The sequence below is a fragment of the Marmota monax genome, unplaced genomic scaffold (genome assembly GCF_021218885.2).
Source record: "Marmota monax isolate L192 unplaced genomic scaffold, Marmota_monax_Labrador192_F-V1.1 WCK01_AAM20220418_F8-fsc00059, whole genome shotgun sequence".
Classification (NCBI taxonomy): domain Eukaryota; kingdom Metazoa; phylum Chordata; class Mammalia; order Rodentia; family Sciuridae; genus Marmota; species Marmota monax.
This window is the reverse complement of record NW_026693595.1, coordinates 10,767,198-10,785,356: the sequence shown is the minus strand read 5'-3', so window position 1 is coordinate 10,785,356 and position 18,159 is coordinate 10,767,198. Positions and strand designations below refer to the sequence as shown.

Genomic DNA, 18,159 nt, shown 5'->3' with positions numbered 1-18,159 from the left:
TCCCCAGTTTTTCTGAACCTGAAACTAAGTGTGATTACCTGCTTTACAAGCTAGAATATTTGAAAGTTCAGGTTAGAAAGGCCCCTGTTTCCTATGCCTATGAGAGTACCTTCATCTCCTGCTTGTGGCACATTATCATTAAAAAACAATACACTTTCATACACTTGTATGTCAGAATGAGTGTGTCAGCCGCATTTTCATGTGAATAGATCCCAGTACTTGGGAATCAGCAGCCCCTAACTGGTAAGTTTAAGAGTTTGATGTTCCTGGACTCAGATTTTATTTCTGCCATTGTAATGCTCTCCGGTCATGCTGGCAGCAATCCATTGTTGCTTGAGTTGTATCAGCTTTGCAAGATCATCTGCAGAGATGGGATAATTCCTGGCATCATGTTAAAGTCTAAGTTCTTGGAGAATTTAGTGAAACTTCATGAGCTATAATTCCAATAGTATATGGGAACTCTGGCAATCTTCAGCTGCCATTTATTGCTTTCATGTTTAAATCTTAAATACCAGATCTACTCTCTTTAATTCAGAGCTCCTATCCTAGTATGTCTTTGGATCACTGAATTCCCAGTTTGACTTCCCCACTAGAAGAAATGCCATGAACTCCGTGGTCACTGTGTTGCCTACGTCTGGTGCCATACAACATATGGGTGGGTGCTCCGTGGGTGTACATCTACTGGTTTCAAGCAGATGTACAATGGAGACTGGCTTCAGTTTATAACCTATTTATTAGACTTAGAGATCCTTTAGTAACTCAGGTCTTTGGAAAACTTTCTTAAGAATACTAAGGATTAGAGGCAGTCTATAAAATAGGAATCCTATTCACTCACCATATTGGGAACTATATTAAGTTGTAACACATGAAGTAACATGCAAACATCGTTGATCACCAAGGCTTTACGATTTCCCTTGCTTGGCAAGTTTCACTTCCCCTCACATACTCACACCCAATTCCCAACATTATGTCTAGACCTATTAAGACTCCTGGACTTCAGGGCTAACCCATATACCCCCAGAGGGTGGCAGATCAGCCATTCCTAGCGGATGGCCCCATTCTGTAGTTTCTTTCCCTAAAGTTCTCTCTTCAATACAGGGCTAGGCATACTCATTTCCATAGCCATACAGCTTTAGAGGTTAACGTTCAAAGCAGGCAAAGGATGTCTGAACAAACATGAAGAAATTTCTAGCAGAATCTCTGTACCTACTCTGACAGCACCTAACAGGCACTCTCTTGCTTAATTGTTAATTGAAAACCTCAAAATAACTAGCAGGCCCAAGTTTTCCTAGGAGACATCATATGAAAGGGAAACTGGGCTAAGTTTAATGTATCACCTGCCATCTTATTTAGCATCCACAGAGCTGTTAGTGTGTCTAACTCATTGGTAGAAACAGTGTTCAATGTTTTTATTTTGAGCCAACAGCAGAGGATAGCAAAGAGATGCTAATTTAGATTGATAAATACATAGAGTGAAATTGAGATAGTTTTCACTTACAAAGCCAAATTCTCTTAGACTTGACACTAAGTCCTCAGAAATATTACCATTCCTTAGATTTGCCCATCTTTAGCTTGGGACAGGGGTTTGTCCCTGACCACTTATTTCTGTTCAACAAGTACATCTCACCCATAATCTCAAAGAAAGCATTTTTTGGAGTGTATATCTAGAAAGTAGTTTGTGGCCTGGGTATTCTCTTGAGATCAAATTAGAAGGGAATAAATCAAGCAATTTTGAATCTATCAACTAACCACACGAAGGGCAGTTGATTTGGTCTAACCATGAGATGCTCTCATGAGGCAAGTATGCATATTCTGAGGATCATTATAGACCTCATGGCCCTGTAATGCATTTAATATCTAATAGGCTAGCATGCAAATGTGGCTTTCCAAAGGAAGGTCCCAATGCAAATTGAAGCTAATTGTAACCTGATATAGGTAACAGCCTCCTCTAGATCACTAGTCCCTGTATTGAGAAGAACATGATACACAGTCTGTGAGAAATAGAAAATGGCCCAGCTATTTACTATGAATTATCTATATTTCTATGTTGTGTGCCAAGTTTAAGGGTTTTTGGATCAAAACCTGAAGCCATATGGCCGGTTCCTGCTCTACTCTAGTTTTGTCATATCAGTTTGATACTCCTCCTGGAAAAGAAGGGGCTCACAAGGACTTTTCACCTCTTTCAGGACTATAACAAAAATTCAAGTCAAGCACATGGTTATTCAATTTTTATAAAAGGAACAAACACTTCAATCAGGGCTGTATTTCTTTTGATGATGGAGGCTGCCACCTTTGCTAGCTATGCTGAGTGTTTAAATATGCACTTTGTTGTACTGAAGTCTTAACATTTGACAGCTCTACTGAACTTGGCCTTGATATGCATGCTTTAGGTATCTGAAGACGTGAGCACTAAAAGCAAAAGTCAAATAACATAGGACAAGCACTACAGGTAAGTGCCAAGTGAAGGGAGCAAGAGGATAATTGAGGGGACAAAACTGTTTCAAGAAATTCTCATTGCCTACAAGGGCTTAGCTGGTTACCTGATTTTTCTTCCTTTTTTAAAAAAATGGTGCATAATTACACATAATGGTGAGATTTATTGTTTTATATTTTTAACAATATAATTTCTAGTGACTTGTTTTTAAAGTCCCTGTTAACATGCCCCATTCTTGGACTTAGGCAAAGATTACCATCATTATTGTACCTTCTCTTAGTTCTATCTAGACAGGTCAGGTTTCTTTTCTCAGTGCCTGTTTTTTTTTTTTTTTTTTTTTTACCTTTAGGTCTATTAATACTGCCAATTTTATATCAACCCACTCCCCACAATAAAAGAAATTTCTTCCTATTCTTCTGCTTGTTGCTAACCGTATCTGAATAGCTCTCACAAATCTTAATTCTTCTAGACTCTAGCCTTGAAGAATGTATGGTACCCCAGATCTTAATCCATATCTAGGTGGGAGGAAAATGTCCTAGAACCCCCAGGTAATTTGTAACCAAGTATACTAACTTCTCTTGCTGTCTTCACTTAAGCTCTTTGCCCTGAGTCTTGTGCATACCTGCCTTGTCCTACAGTATTCTGGACCAGCAAAGTAAGTGTGTGCTGGGGGGCAGGAGAGTTGGAGAGAAATAGTAAGAATAGAATACCAAGGGCAGAAAGTCAGTTCACATGTCCTGGGACTTTGAACTTAAGACAGGAGCCAGTCTGGGTTGGCTTGGGATCAATATCTGCCTCAGCCAAATTTGCTCCAGTTCAGAAAGGAACTACTTCTTTCCTTTTGACAAATTTAGGTTTGCACGGGTATCTTTTCCACTGTACACGGCATGTCCCTTATTTCACATGTAATAAAGGGATCCTCACCTATCTAATTCAAGACCAACATATGGCTTTGACGAATTCATTTCCACCGTTTAGGTGTATTCCTCGCATTCTACAGGGGAACGTTAACCTCTAAAGAAAAGTTAGTATTTCTTAAAATCCCAGAATATAAAGGGATGCGCAGCAAGAAAAAGAAAAAAAAAATCAATATTTTCCCTCACTTGCTTGGATAATTGTAGGCAGTTTCTGGTGTAATTTAGTGTTTTGAAATGTTTGCAAAAAATATAATGCAAGTCCTGGCACTATTCTGAGAGATCGTTTAATAAGTTAGTATTACTCATCCATCAATGATTGTTAATGTCTGAAAGGGCTTTTCTGGGCTCTTAGGTTCCTTCCTTACAGGTCACATTCCACCTTCAGGACACTCTAGCCTTTTTCAGAGTTCAGACAGAGGAAAGCCTTTGAGGTTACAGCCCGCTAGTAACCTGTGCTTTCTTACTTTCTCTTAAAGATAACATTTCTCAGGCAGCTAAATTAAGAGTCCGTGGAGCCACGTGACCCACCTAAACGCGATCGGGCAGCCAACCAATCGCAAAGAACTGAAAAGCCCGTCCCAGTTTCACACGCTCCGGACAGTCGAACCAAAGGGCAGGGGGCATTCGGAATTTTTACAAACCACAAGTATTGCCGGAGAGGCTGCTTGACCACACATTTGAAAGTTCACTCTCACTTCAAGAGACACGTGACTGCAGGCAGGCGGGCGGGCCTCCTAAGCCACCAGGCGATAGGAGGTAAGGACTCTGGAATGGGTATTAAGGGCTGAGACAGCTTTCTGTCCCCTTTCCCTAGAACTGGCTGGCAAGCAAGCCCCTTTGTGTCACGTCTTAAGATCACTTCAGGGACCCGCCAAGACACTGACCAAACCTTCTTAAGATAGGCTTGCTGTCGCCTGCTCAGGGAAGTTGTATGGCCCAAGTGGGAGAGTGGCTGGACACTGGACAGGGCTTCCAGGCCCAAGGCAGCTGACCCCCGGGACTCAAGGGTAGTCACCCCCGCCTTTCACAACAAGCCACAACCATACACCAGCTCTCACGCTACTCTTTTGATCTATTGTTTAGAATGAAGGCTAATTACAGTCATTAGATTAGGACTCGGTTCCTCTGGAGGAAGCCCAGTGAGAAACAGGATCGGCAAACTAACCTGATTAAGTCTGTGTCCAACCCCTCTCCCCCGTTCAGCTGCATCAGGAGCATGTACATATACCAAGAGGTTTCCATACGCCGCCCCGGAGTGGAAAGAGGTGTGGAGAAGCACCTCAAGGAGAGCCCTTTTGAAAGCCACACTCTAAACCGCAAGCCACAGAGAAGGCTTGGGGCCTGGGGAGTCGCAGTTGGGGTGCGCAGGCTGCGCACTTCTGGCGGCTCCGCGGAGCCTCCCGGGCTGCCGCCCACCGAACGTGCGTCAGCTCACGGCTGCTGGGGGACTCCCTGCCCCGGCCAGCACCTGGCGCCCCGCATCCTTGGAGATGCCCACCTCCATCCGTTGTAGGCTCTCACCCTACTTAAGTCCGAGGGGCGCGCCCTGGGCTGTCGCGCACCTCTGGGCCAGGCCCGGCTCTCTGCCTTCTTCCTAACACCCCGCCTGGCAGAGGAGGCAGAACCATTGTTCAGTGGCTCAGAAGCTCATAGTCCCCAGCCCCTGTCAAGGGTGTGAAAAACGAGGCAAAGCAGTAGCTCTGGGGGAGGGGGCATAAGGGAATGAAGACTAGTTCAAGCGAGGGTTTAGGACACCCAAAACCCCGCTGTCCCCCAAGCTCGGTTCCCTGTAGCCGAGGCGCTGACAGCTCAGAAGCGCCACCAGGGTGGGGAGGGAAAAGAGGAGAGCGGAGCGGCGCCTCCTAGGAGGGGGGTGGGCTAGAGAAGACCGACGCCTAGGGCCCCCACACATATTCCCGGCACCCTGGTTTGCTCCAGGCCGTCTGCGGAGGGGTGCGTCCCCACTCACCGGCTCCAGTGGCGCCGCTGTCCGCGGGCGCCCAGCACAGCGCGAGCAACAGCCAGAGCGCCCAGCGCGCGGACGTGCCCATGGTGCCCGCCTGGATGGTGCCGCCGCCGCCGCCGTTCGCTCCGCACAACAAGTTACCAGCCCTTCGGAAAGGAGGAAGGAGGTGGGGGCGGGGAGGGGGAAAGGGAAGAGGAGGGGAAGGAGTTAGAGGGGGGGAAAGGGAGTGGGGGAGAAGAGGGCACCCCCTCCCCTACAACTTGCACAATCTCCTCCCCACCAGCCAGCCCGCCCACCCACCCACCTCCCCGGGCTGCAGCAGCGGTGCAAGCCGAGGCTGCGGGCGGAAAATAATGCAGGCGCTGCAGAAGAGGGGAGGGAAGGGGAGGGGAGGGGAGGGTACAGGAGAAGGGGGGAGGGAGAGGGGGTGGGGAGCCGAGAGCAAAGGAGAAGACACCAGAGAGGAGCCAGCCGCGGAGCACCCACACTGGCAGCGGCTGGAGCGCGGGGTGAGGAGCCGGGAGGGGGCAGGAGGGGGAGTGGTCAGCGGGGGGGCGGTGGCAGGAGCCCTCCTCCTCGCGCTGGTCTCACACGCGCCAAGCAGCCGGGTGCCTGCGCCGGGGGTGTGCGAGTGTGTGTGCAAGTGTGAGCGTGCTTGCGTGAGTAGCAGTGGCCGCGGCTGCCGCCGCCATCCGGACTGCTCCAGGGGCCCGGCGCGTCCGCCCGGGGCTCACGGGGGGCCGGGGCGGCCGCTGGTTGGCTCGCGCACCGCCCTCGCCTCCAATCCCGGGTGCCTGTCCTAATTTCCTGATCCAGGGAACCTGCCACCGCAGCAGCTGTGCGCTCCCTACAGTCATTACTGTACCCTCCGGCAGCCGCCAACAGTAAATGCAGCAGCGGCAGCAGTTAGCGCTGATGCAACTATTGCTGCTATTGCCACCGCCTCCCCAATAACGGGGCTTGCAGCGAGGGGGGTGGGGGTGGGGGGGACGAGTTGCACCTTCTAGAGGCACCAAGCATCTCTCTACCACCCTCTCTACCAGAGGCTGGTTTGGGGCCGGTAGGTAGCGTCTTCTTGGGCCTCCTTTCTCCAACTAGAAAGTGACAAAGAGAGGGGGTTCCAAACGTTTGTGCTGCTCTGATGTGGGGTTCGGGATGCCTATCAATCGCACGCTGAGATGTCATTTTGCTAAAAATTAAATGTGTCTTTAAGTGAGAGAAAGAGAGAGCGAGAGAGCGCGCGGTTGTGGCTTGTTCTCTGTAATAGAACAAGACTAAAATAACCCAGTCTGGGATGGGGAGGAGGGAAATTGCTAGCGCAGCTCTGCATTCTCTCATCAACCATTATAGTTAATTGCTAATTGCACAAAATGATAGTTTGAGGGCCTGTAATTAAAAGCTTAACCTTTCTGGTTTGGGGGAAGGGGACCCCAGTAGATATTTTTTTTCTTGATACACTTTGTAACATTCAATTACAAGGCTTAAGGAAAGAAAAACGGAAGCAAAAGCAACACTCCTAGAAGGACTGATCTTTGTTTTGTGTCAAACAGTTCCTGAGCCTATAATTTGCTTTTTGTGCACTTCAGTTTATTTCGCCTGATTGAGGTGCGTTGTCTGTTGTGGCCCATTGAGCAGTTAACAAGAGTGGGAGTTATTGCACCTTCACTGAAGAGTTTTTATACTTTTTTTAAAGTTGTTTTTACCTTGAATGACTCAAACTTGGCAGATTTCAATAATATCATGTCCTGGCTCTATTCTGTTGCTGATCCGAGGAGTAGAGGACACTACCTAGCTGTATTCTCCTTGCCCTGGTTCTCCTGGGCATTTGTCAAAGCTAGTCAGCAGAAGGGATGTTTATTTGGGAATTTACCATCCCCAGGAGACAGAGAGATGAGGAAAATTCTGAGTCAGGATACATTTTGGTTTATCTGGGGTTTATCCAGATTGTGACTGAAAAACATGAAGTGGCTTTATTTGATGTATAGATGAAGACTTGTACTCCAGCTCATTGTGAATGCTACTTTGCTCATTCTGTAGTTACATGATCAATACAAACTGCAGGAGCCACACACATGTTGCATGTGAAACAAATTAAATTTGTGCCATTTGGTAGTGCAAATGCATGCTTGTGCTGTCCACCTCACAGGCACTGAGGTGAATGGTCAAACCCTAGGTGCATGATGTGTTCAGTTTTCTTGAGGTTGGGAAAAGGCCATTTCCACTTTACTGAGGACAAAAGGGAGTAGAGGGCATGGATGGAATCAACATGAAAAGGCACAGCATTAATAAAGAATGATGTAGTTTGTTTTTAACATTTTATTCAGTGAGAAATGTACACTACAAGCTAAACATTGATATAGGACAATAAGACTTATCTTTGACAAACATGTATTATGCTTTCTAGCATAAATAAACTGTTGGCAAACTTAGCTACAGCTCTGTGTTCAATCCTTTACCTTTTTGTTGAATCAAAGGGAAGTATAAACTCTCTGATTGGATGTGTATCTTGGAAAAAATCACTGGGTTTCTCTGTGCCTGCCTCTGACCTATAAACTGGAAAAAAAAAATCAACCCACATAATATCAGAGTGTTCTGTGGTTTCAAAAACCAGCTCTTTGCAAAGAGTAGATGAGACAAGAGAAAGAATGTATTTAATTGGTATAGAAAGTAACCAGTAGTAAAATAATAAGTCAATCATGAGTGGAGATTGATGTGGATGAACTAACCAAGCTTAAAGAAGTTGATACTGCTGGCTTCTAGAAGTGTTCCGGTAAATGCATAGGTAATCCCATTCTCTCCCACAATTCACCACATTCATTGGTTTGTTTAAGTAACACACACTGAACATCCCAGGAAGGTAGGTTATTTGCAAGGTCTTGGGCATATGGAGGCCGTTATCTGAGCGGCCTGAGAATCTGGTGGGAGAGACAAACAAGTAGGCAACTGCAGTGCTCCATTACTGAACGATAAGGCAGAGATGCTCAAGGGGCTATAAAATTGATTACAAAGAAAGAGCAGCTAATCTGGCTTCAGTATGAGGGTACCAGAAAAGGCTTTACAGAGATCTGTTGCAGAGCTGAGCATACTCATGATTTTTACCAAGTAATTTAAATTCTCCTCCTTCTGGACACATGATTGGATTGCAATACCTAGCCCCCTGATGGTTGGGTTGTTTTAAAGACTAACTTCGGCTAATTTGTGAGCAAAAGTTATAGATGCCTCTTCCAGACAGGCATTTATTCCTTGTGTGAGACTCCTTTTGTCTGTACGGTGACAAAAAAACATTCCAAAGGTGCTGTTTCATTAGCCCAGGTCTCTGAGTGACTCAGAACTACTCATCTCAGTAGCTCCTGGCTGCCTATATGTCTCTGGAAATGGCTACATACATTAGGGGTCAGCAAACTAGAACTCATGGACTAAGTCTAGCAAGTGATTGATTTTTATATAATCTATGAATAAGAATGATTTTTAAAAATATTTTTAAAGGTTTACAAAAAATATGGAAGAAATAAAAGAAAAAACAGCAGCAACAGAAACTATATATTGCTTATCAAGCCTAAACTATTTATCACTTGTCTTTATAGAAAAAAAAAACTTGTCAACCTTGACATAGAGTGAATAAGAGATAAATTCTGGCTTCTTCATCTCCTGATATTTTGTAACATCAGCATAACCTAGCATTTACCTCACTGAACACTTGGAAAGAAGGAAGGAGAGACCTGATGAGCAGAGGGAATTAAAGCACAAGAGCAGCATGTATTCTAGGCAGTGTAAGAGACTCAGGATGGGTAGACTCAATTGGACTAATGATGGGAAGTAAGGCAGAAGAAAAGGAAGGACAGGATTAGGTTGAGCCTAGTATGATACACAGAGACTTTAGATTTTATCTTATGAAGCATGGCAAGGCCTTGTTACAGATTTTGATCATAGGTCTCACATCCAGTTTTGTTAGTTTTTTAAGAAAGATTACTTTGTCAGTGATATGAGGGGTGGCTTCTTTGTGGGGTAGAGTAGACTAAGACTAGAGGAAGAGAAATTAGTTAGAGGCATCAGTAGTGAGAGAGTAGGTTAAAGAAAGGAGAAAAAGAAATTACTGTTCTTGGTACAGATTCCCAGGCCCTTCCTTGACCCTGAATCAGTAGGTCCAAGGTGGGGCCACGGGATCTGTATATGTAACTTTATTATAGTTGATTCTTAGGATTAGTCATGATTAAGAAACTATTTTAGAGAATAATTTCTTCAGTTTTAAATCCTATATAGCTTTACTTCTTTCAAATACTTGAAACATTATTTCTCCAAATTCTCTGAAAGGAGTAGGTTAGGGCCCACAGAAAAATGCTAAGATTGATGCTTGTCATTTCCTTTTCTTCAAAGCCCTTAGCCTCATAAATACAGGCCTCAGAAGTCATCTTCAAACCAATTTGCTAATTTATAGCACTGATTTCTGCAACCCCAGCATTGGAAGTCAGAAGTGAAAAAGAGCTATCCCCTTGGGAAGTTTTGTGTTGTTGTTGTTGGTTTGTTTTTTTTCAAAATAAACCTCTTTTTTATTAGTCCATTGTAGAATATTGGGGTTCATTTTGATATAATTATATGAACGTGGAATATAATTTGCTCCAATTCAGTCCCTAATATTTCTTGGGAAGTATTTTGATAGTGACTTCCCAAGTCTCCATTTCAGCATTTTCTAATTGTGTGATGGCCCAGTGAAATGCATACAATTCATTCTTCTCTCTGGGCTTCGCAGGTGGATGATCTGACGGCCAAGGTTTATTTAAACATGGATTGCTGAATTCCACTCCCAGAGTTTAGGATTGAATAAGTCTGGAGAGGGGGCCAAGAATAGATTTTTTTCTAACAAATTCCCATGGAATGCTGGTGCCAGGGAAGACCCTTTGAGAACCACTATTCTAAATCTGTATGTATAACTTCCTTCCTCACCACTGTGATTGGTCAGGGCCTCAACCAGTCAACCTGTGGCTTTCTCTGTCCACAATGATTGGATACTTAAGCTCTAAATACATCACCCAATTTGCTTCATTTGTGGTGAAGCTTAGGACTTTTTCTAGGGACTTTTAATTGGTTAGAAAGGTATTTACTAAGTAATGTGATTATGTGGGCATAAGGCCAGATCTGCTGGCCATTTTACCATTGTACCCCCAGGAAGGAAGTCAATTTGAAGATGAAACTGACTTTTGGAGAAGAGGAATATGAGAGAATCAAAAACAGCATCCAAACTGTAATCCTGGGCCCAGGTCAGCTTGTTTTGAAAGCTGATGTTCTATGGACTTCTCACCTGAGCCAATAGATTACCTTTGTTGTTTAGTCAATTTAGATTAAGCTCTTACTTGCACTAAACTGATGAAGATGCCCTCTCAAGGGTGACTTGCAGTGCTACCATAAAGCAATGGGCAAAACTCCACATGTGGCCACCCAATGGTATTGATGTGCAACGTACTTTATATACAAACAGAGATATGAAAAATTGTGGTATTATGTGTATTAAGAATTGTAATGCAAAAAAACAAAATACATGTATAAAAGAATAAATTGGCGTGAATGTACTTTATATAAGAGATGAAAAATTGTGCTCTATATGTATAATAAGAATTATAATGCATTCCACTGCTGTTGTGTATTTAAAAAAATAAAATCAATAAAAGATTAAAAAAAAAAAAGAATTGATGTGCCCAATGCCCTCTGGAGGGCATTCAGAAGAGGAATTTAGGATTTGTAAGGATGTCTTGAACAACTTGTTTCTTTTATATTCTGGCCAAATCAAGTTCCTATCCCTGCCTCAACCCCAAATAAAATGCTTAATGTAGACTTATTATAAAAATTAAACCTGAGTCAAATTTATAATCTATTAAGAATGATTTTTTAAAAGTCTCAAAGCCAAAGGCAATTTGCATACTGTTTTTTAATAATTTCGGATAAGATCAGGTGCATTCAGGGTGGTATGGCTGTAGACTGCTTTTGAGTAATTTCAGAAAGTAGAATGTGGCCAGATGTGGCACAAATTATTTGTAGGTGAAGAGAAACTCCAGAATGTATTGAGTGTGAGGTTAAAGCAGTGGTTCTCAATTGGAAGCTATTATACCATCGCCGCTTGCCCCCGAAAAAAAACATTTGTCATTTTCATTTGACATTGTTCAAGGTCTTCAGATGTTTATCATTCCTGGGCAAGAAGTACAACTGGCATTTTAGTGACTAGAAGTCACAGATACTGCTGCATGTCCTACAATACACAAGACGGCTCTTTACAACAAAGAGTTAGCCAATTCAATGTCAACAGAGCCACAGTCGAGACATCATGGGTTAGATTTATGACAAATCAGATGACTCTGTAATGTGTGAACTTTTTATTTGGGGCAGAATAGGGGGACATTATTTAAGAGTTGGGTGACCTAATAGAATGATGTCCCAACTGGTCAAAGAAAGGATGAACTGTCATTGTCTAGTCAATGACAGATGAGAATGGGATGTCAGATGAGGCAAGGGACAGATTTACAGGCCTGGGAGATATAAAGCAAATCACAAGTAGTTTACCTTTTAAATTGAAGTAGATCAATATTGGACAGATTCTGGGCTGCATTGAGAACTCAGCAGTGTCCTTTATTTTGCAAATGTTGGTGTTTTTTGTTTTTTTTTTTCAATGCAGGAATGAGGTGCTGTGCCACTCTCATAATTAATTCCTATAATTCTGACCCTAAATATGATTGCTCTCATTTGTCATAATGCAATTTGCAGGAGATTTTGAAATGTAGTACCAGAGCATTGAAAGAAAGCATTCTTAAAACAGGTTCCTACTCAAATGGTGAATTTGTGGCCCCTCATAAGCTAGTTAAGCATAAATTGCTTGTTAGGACATAAGAATTTTAATCTGCAAGTTATAATAACGTAGAAAGTTCTTTAAATATGTACAATTTTACCATGTAATTCCTTTCTTTAATTTTTTTTTAGGTTTTGAAGATTGAACCCAGGATTAGGCAAACAGTCTAACTTTGAGCTACATCATCAGCCCTTTAAAAAATGTTTTTGTTTTTTTTTTTTAATTTTGATACAAGTTCTTACTGTGTTGCCCAGGATGACCTTACACTTGAAATCTTCCTGTCATAGCCTCCCAAGTAACTGGAATGACGGCCACACACCCCCACACCAGGCATAATTCTATTTTAAAACTTTTAGGAGTTTTGTAGAAGTGCATAATTAAAGTATCTACTGTTTTTATTTAATTATATGTGTGATTTAAATTCATAGTGTACTGCTTCTTAAAGTACTATTCAAGGCTCCAAATGGGAGCCAAAGGAAGGAAAACCTCCCAAAGGAAGGTTCTTATCCTAGCATCCCTAAATTGCTTTAGAAATATATTTATGATGAGTTCTAATGATGATAATGAGCATATCTGGAGAGTGAAGGGGAGTCCCAGTTTTTGAGCCTGCTTTTAGTGTTATATGGTGGCTCTAGGAACAACAGGTAATTCAGAATTGTTGGAGGGTAGCATGACTTAAGGTGGAGGAAGTATCAGAGAGGTAGGTGAGTGCAGTTGAAGAATGTAATGGTATATTGTTTGGATTTTTATCCCAAAGCAGTTACTAAACATTTGAAGGTTTTTGATTAAGAAATTGGTCATGCATATTTAGAAATATGACTGAAAAAATTATTTTCTCTGAATAAGATCCAGGGGACACCCAGTAGTTTGCTGAAAACTTTTGCTAATTAAATGAATGCAGAGGGGCAGTGTGGGTAAGTAGGTGATGAAACTAGGTTTTCTACGCTCAAAGGCTGGCTCTGGAACTTCCTAGCTATAAGATTTAGTCTAATTATTTAACCTACCCCTATGTATCAGTTTTTTCATCTGAAAAATGGGGTTAGCAAGTACACTCACTTCTTCTAAGGATTAAATGCATTCATACAATTAAAACACTTAGAACAGTGCCTGCCATATAATAAACGCTCAATAATTGTAGCTACTATTGTTAATAACAACATTTGTTGCTGTGAAGAAGATGATGATGATAAAGAAGAATAGTTGCAATGTGAAAGAGAGGCAAAGGGATTAGAGGTATAGACTTTGGACTTGAACAATGTAAGGCAGTGGTTTTCTATCTTGACTGCATATTAAAATCCCCTGGGGAGCTTATATAAATAGGAGCACTGGAGCTCTACTCTAGTAAGGATATTTGGATGTTTGGAAGTAGGGTCTGGGCACAAATAGCTTGAGGTTTCCCAGGTGAGTCTAATGTACATTCTAATTATGAATCACTTGGTGTGGGGCCCAAAGCTCTGGCCTACAGGGTGGGGGTAATATAGAAGGAAACCAGTACAGGAAAATTTGAACAAGACTTCACCTGCATGGAGAAGAGGGATCTTGTGGCAATTGCTGCAGGCCCTTGCTAGTGTTCCAGAATAGCCTCCCAGGCCTTGCTCTGTGAATCCTGCTCTTGGCCTAGCATCTCACAGCCTACTAGATTTGTCAGCTGTACAAGAGCCAAGGACCATGGGAGGTCAGAAGTTGGGCACAGCCAGACTGTGAGGAACCCAGCTGGCATCTACCTGTCAGGTCATGGGTTACATATCACAAGTCTCATGCCTTTATGAATCAATCTTCCAACAAGGACTTGTTGTGTGCCTTCCGTGGGACCAGCAGCATGCCAGGTGACTGGAGGGCAGCAGCTAGATAGTGATGTGACTGCTGTTGGAGAGGAAGTTGTTATTGTTTTGTTTGCTTTTTCTACGGGAGCCAGCTCAGGCTTGTTAAGTGGTAATTGACAGTCCTCTCTTCTAAGGAAGTTTCTCTTGGATTTGCTGCCAATAGGAAGTGTATTATTTCTCAGAGTACTATAGCATTCATTTATCGAGTGCCCACTCAATTATGAGGCATGACAGAGTTTGCCATCTAAGAAAGGAAAGACCACTTAATGATTCCTAGAGTCAGAAGTCTGGAATAAATAGATAGACAGATCAAAGAGTTAAGGGGATTTCATTGTAATTGGAGAAGCCTTTTAGCAGAAGCTGGGTCTTCCACTGAATTCTTAAAGGAGTTCTTGAATGAGTTGTGTGGGAAAGCAAGTATATTTTTTAACATAAAGGAATAGTGATTTTAGCTGATAGGATAACAAGGTTGTTATTTTGCTAAATCACGGTGAGAACAGAACTTGATAGAAATTGGATTTCTTTTTGAGGATCTTGAGAATTATTTCCCTTTACCCTAGGAGAAATTGAACATTCTTAGAACCTGGAAACAGAAGTTTTCCAGGTTTCATTGTTTTTCTCAATAGTTGATCCATGCAAATGAGGGAAATAAAGAAGCTTCAATCTTTGGGAGACTTCTCTGTACGGTCGAAGAGTTCATGGTTATTGACCCAAGTTGCAGGACAATTGATGCTTAATGTCCCAAATCAGACCTTGTTCCTAAATTGACTTGGATTTGCTTTGGGATGAAAATAATGAAAGGGTATTTGGAAGGACAGATCAGAGGTACATTGTGGAGAGAGAGGGGAACATTTGGATTGGGATGGGACAGCTTAGAAATAAGACATACCTGAGACTTCTGCTGCTTTTAATGGTAGTACCTTTCACTTTCTTAACCACAATATCATCAATATCTTTTTAATTAAAACATATTCCTGTCCTATAATAAGAAGTAAATACCTTGAAGGCAAAAATAATGGTTAAATACATGCAGAACCTGCCTATCATGTCAGTAAAATTGCTCGGAAATATAGGCTCAATCTAAGAAGGTCATGGAAGATCTCTTCCTCCTTGTACAATGGTTTCATAAAATTCTCCTGACTAGAGGAGTAGTTTTCTCCATGTGAAAAAAAAAAATGACAGCTATGTCTTACAGAGTGTGAGAAGAATGTCTTGAATTTGCACATTGCCTTTATTCTGAGTAGGTTCAAAGTACTATGCAAACATTACATCATTACTCCCTGGGAAGAGACCCTGGGCTGAGTCTAAGAAGAATAATCTCTTTTCAGAAGTTTGGAAGAGCTCAAACACAAATAAGTATTCTCACTGAGTTCATGCAAAGTGTCCTTGAATCCTAACCCTCACAGGAGAATGAACATTAATACTTATCATGGCTAGAACATCTAAGTGATGAACTCCATTGTTTCTTCCAAATGGTCATTCTTAGAACTGATGTTTATCTGGCATCTTCTCTTGAAGCAAGGCAAAAATAAAATGAGCTCAACATGGTGGCCAATGCAGAGACTGAGGCAGGAGGGTGGTAAATTCTAGGCCAACATCAGCAACTTCCAAGACCCTGTCTCAAAATAAAAAGGGGTGGAGGATAGCTTAGTGGTAGAACACCTGCCTAGCATTCACAAAGCCCTGGATTCCATCCCAAGCACAGAAAAAAAAAAAAAAAAGCAAAACAAAACAAAACAAAAAAAGAAAGAAAGAAAAACAGGAGTTACCAAGTAGTATTTGTGTTAACCTGATTTAGCACTTCAGGTCATACCTAGGGTCTTGCAGGACTCTTCAGAAGGGGACTAAAGACATCTTCCCTCTGCTCTTCTTATTTTAACCTTGTAGTAAAGTGCAGTAGTTCAAAATTCTGTTAGTAAATTGAAGGGAAAATAAAAGCAGTGGTTATAATTTGCAGTAGTTATAACTTCTTTTTCTGTCTTTGTAAGGAAATTTTAATCACATCTAATAAAGTTGCTTATGTTCTCCTTTTTTATTCCCCACCCCCATCAAACCCTGCTCTGCCTGCCATTTGGCTGTCTTGAGAAATCTCAGGAGGCTCTGCTCATGAAGAGAAGTGGAGCTGGGCCTTGTGGATCTAATATCATTTCCTCAAACCAAGTTCATTTCAGGAGACGATTCAATGAAGAAATTATTGGAAATATTTCCCCAAAGATTGTTTGGAAATCAAAGGTGAAACAGGAAGTATTTATCAGGTCAAATTCTTTTTCAATTTCCTTTGCCTCTGATATAAGCTGCCTTTGGATTGTTTATTTCTGCAAGCCGGTCTGATATCTTGTCAGAAAGGGTAACTAATCTAGAATCTTTCTTTTCTCCTCCTCCTTCATTTTCATCTTCACATTTTTAAATTTTACTTTTAAATTGATTGTTAATATTATTTTCAATTGAAAAATCGGAATTGTATACATTTATGGAGTACATTGTGATATCTTAATAATGTGGCATGATTAAATCAAGCTAATTGACATATTCATTGCCTCACTTATCTATTGTTTTTTTTATGGTGAGACATTGGAAATTTACTCTGAGTTACAAAATATATTATTATTGGTTATAATTGCCTTCCTGTGTAATAGCTCTTAAAACCTATTCCTCCTGTCTATCTGAAACTTTGTACCCTTTGATCAACCACTGTCCATTTCCTCCTTCTCTAACTCCCCCAGTCTCCTGTTGACCCTCGGAGTGTTTTATTTTCTTAATCACCAAAGTATCTATGGTAGGAATGTTACTGGCCATGTAAATCTTGCTCAGCTATAAATACTTGTCCTGTATTTAGACTTGGCAGTGTACATGTTGAGTTTACAACCAAAGCAGAGAGTTGACAGTTTCTTTCAAGTAGCTAACTGAGTTTGGAAGGGCTCTTCCTACTTTCTCCCCAAATACTTCCTTGGTAATTTAAAAAAATCTTCTTGGGAGGGTGGTGGGAATCTCTGATTTATTAGGATTGGATACGAGACTGTGGTGTTTGGTGGTATGTATTTATAATTGCACTGCCAGATTCATCTTATCTCCTTTTCTTGTATTCTTGCTGAGAAAGTTTCAGTATTTCCCCTTCCTAAGCTCTTAGAACCTCCTGCCTTTATCTGTCTCTATGAGCTCCTTGTCTGCTATCTCCACACAGAACTCCCTAATACAGTCATTTTTTTTCCTCATTTACCTAAACTTTGACCTTGACCTCTAGTATCATGTGGGAGAGGAGCTGTGAAATTTGTTATAATATATGTGTCTTGTTCAGTAGGGTTGGAGATCACAAAAGCATTACTATTAATTTGCCATGTAACTTTGTCTTCTTTTGATTATTTTAAATATTTTTTCCTGGGCATTGACATTTCTATGATATTGGGGCCACATCCAGGGAGCCTACCCTGGAAGGCTCCCAGCGCTCACTTAAGAGTCCTTAAAGTGACTAATCTATACTTAGTTTATATGGACGATGCCTTCTATAACCTACTGAAATTCCTACTGGAACCTGGACTTCAACCTGAAATGTTTAAAGCATTGGTGAAGTTCTGTCCTTTGGAGCATGTGGCATGGGCCTTTCGTAGGTGCCATATGTTGTACTGGAATCCTTGCATAATGTGGCAGCACAGTTTTGGACTAGGTATAAGAGACACCTACCTTGTACTGAAGTTGTTTCTGGGAAAGAAGTTAACAGCAAGGTTCCACTGTGTGTAGTTTTGACAACCCAGCATGATTCTGTGGTATGTGTACATTGCTGTAGGTAATGTAGAACAGACATGAGTCTATACATATAAACTCTGATGGTGGGCCCTGCGGGTTGTGCCTAGAGTTATTCCCATTAGTGGTTTTCCAGGTTCCAGAAACCCACAGCTACTCTCCCTGGTAGTTCTGTGTGTGGCCCTCAGATTATCTCTTTCTAGATGAGCTCTTAGAGGTAACTGGGAGAGCTGTCCCGCAGAGCCTGGCATGTTCTCCCAGGGTTCAGAGACCCTCAGAGTGAAGCACTCAGTTTGCTAAGGGAAAGGAAGTGGCCCTTGTCAGGGCAGCATTGCATTTCAAAATTGACAGAGAACTTAGTGTTCCTCCTCTGGTGAAGAAAGCATCCTAGAAATGGCGCCATTAAAGCTTCTAGCTCTTCCTCAGATTTGGTAGGACCTTTGAGTTCA

At 42.0% G+C, this 18,159-nt stretch overlaps 1 protein-coding gene and 1 long non-coding RNA gene across 6 annotated transcripts in view; one reads left to right on the top strand and one right to left on the bottom strand.

Moving 5' to 3' along the window:
• Positions 1–5,521, bottom strand: part of Vldlr (very low density lipoprotein receptor) — a 33,107-nt gene extending 27,586 nt beyond the window's left edge. The window contains exon 1 of one of the 4 annotated variants that reach the window (XM_058584032.1): positions 5,321–5,521. In XM_058584032.1, the coding sequence (XP_058440015.1) occupies positions 5,321–5,402 (82 nt within the window). In that variant the 5' untranslated portion in view covers positions 5,403–5,521. The remainder of the gene's footprint in view (positions 1–5,320) is intronic. The other 3 variants (XM_046459459.2, XM_058584033.1, XM_046459460.2) reach the window with 3 other exon arrangements.
• The window catches only part of LOC131424739 (uncharacterized), a 154,039-nt gene continuing 139,825 nt past the window's right edge, over positions 3,946–18,159 (top strand). The window contains exon 1 of one of the 2 annotated variants that reach the window (XR_009228213.1): positions 3,946–4,107. This is a non-coding gene — a long non-coding RNA (uncharacterized LOC131424739). Of the gene's footprint in view, positions 4,108–5,751; positions 5,827–18,159 lie in introns of those variants that run through there. The other variant, XR_009228214.1, reaches the window with a different exon arrangement.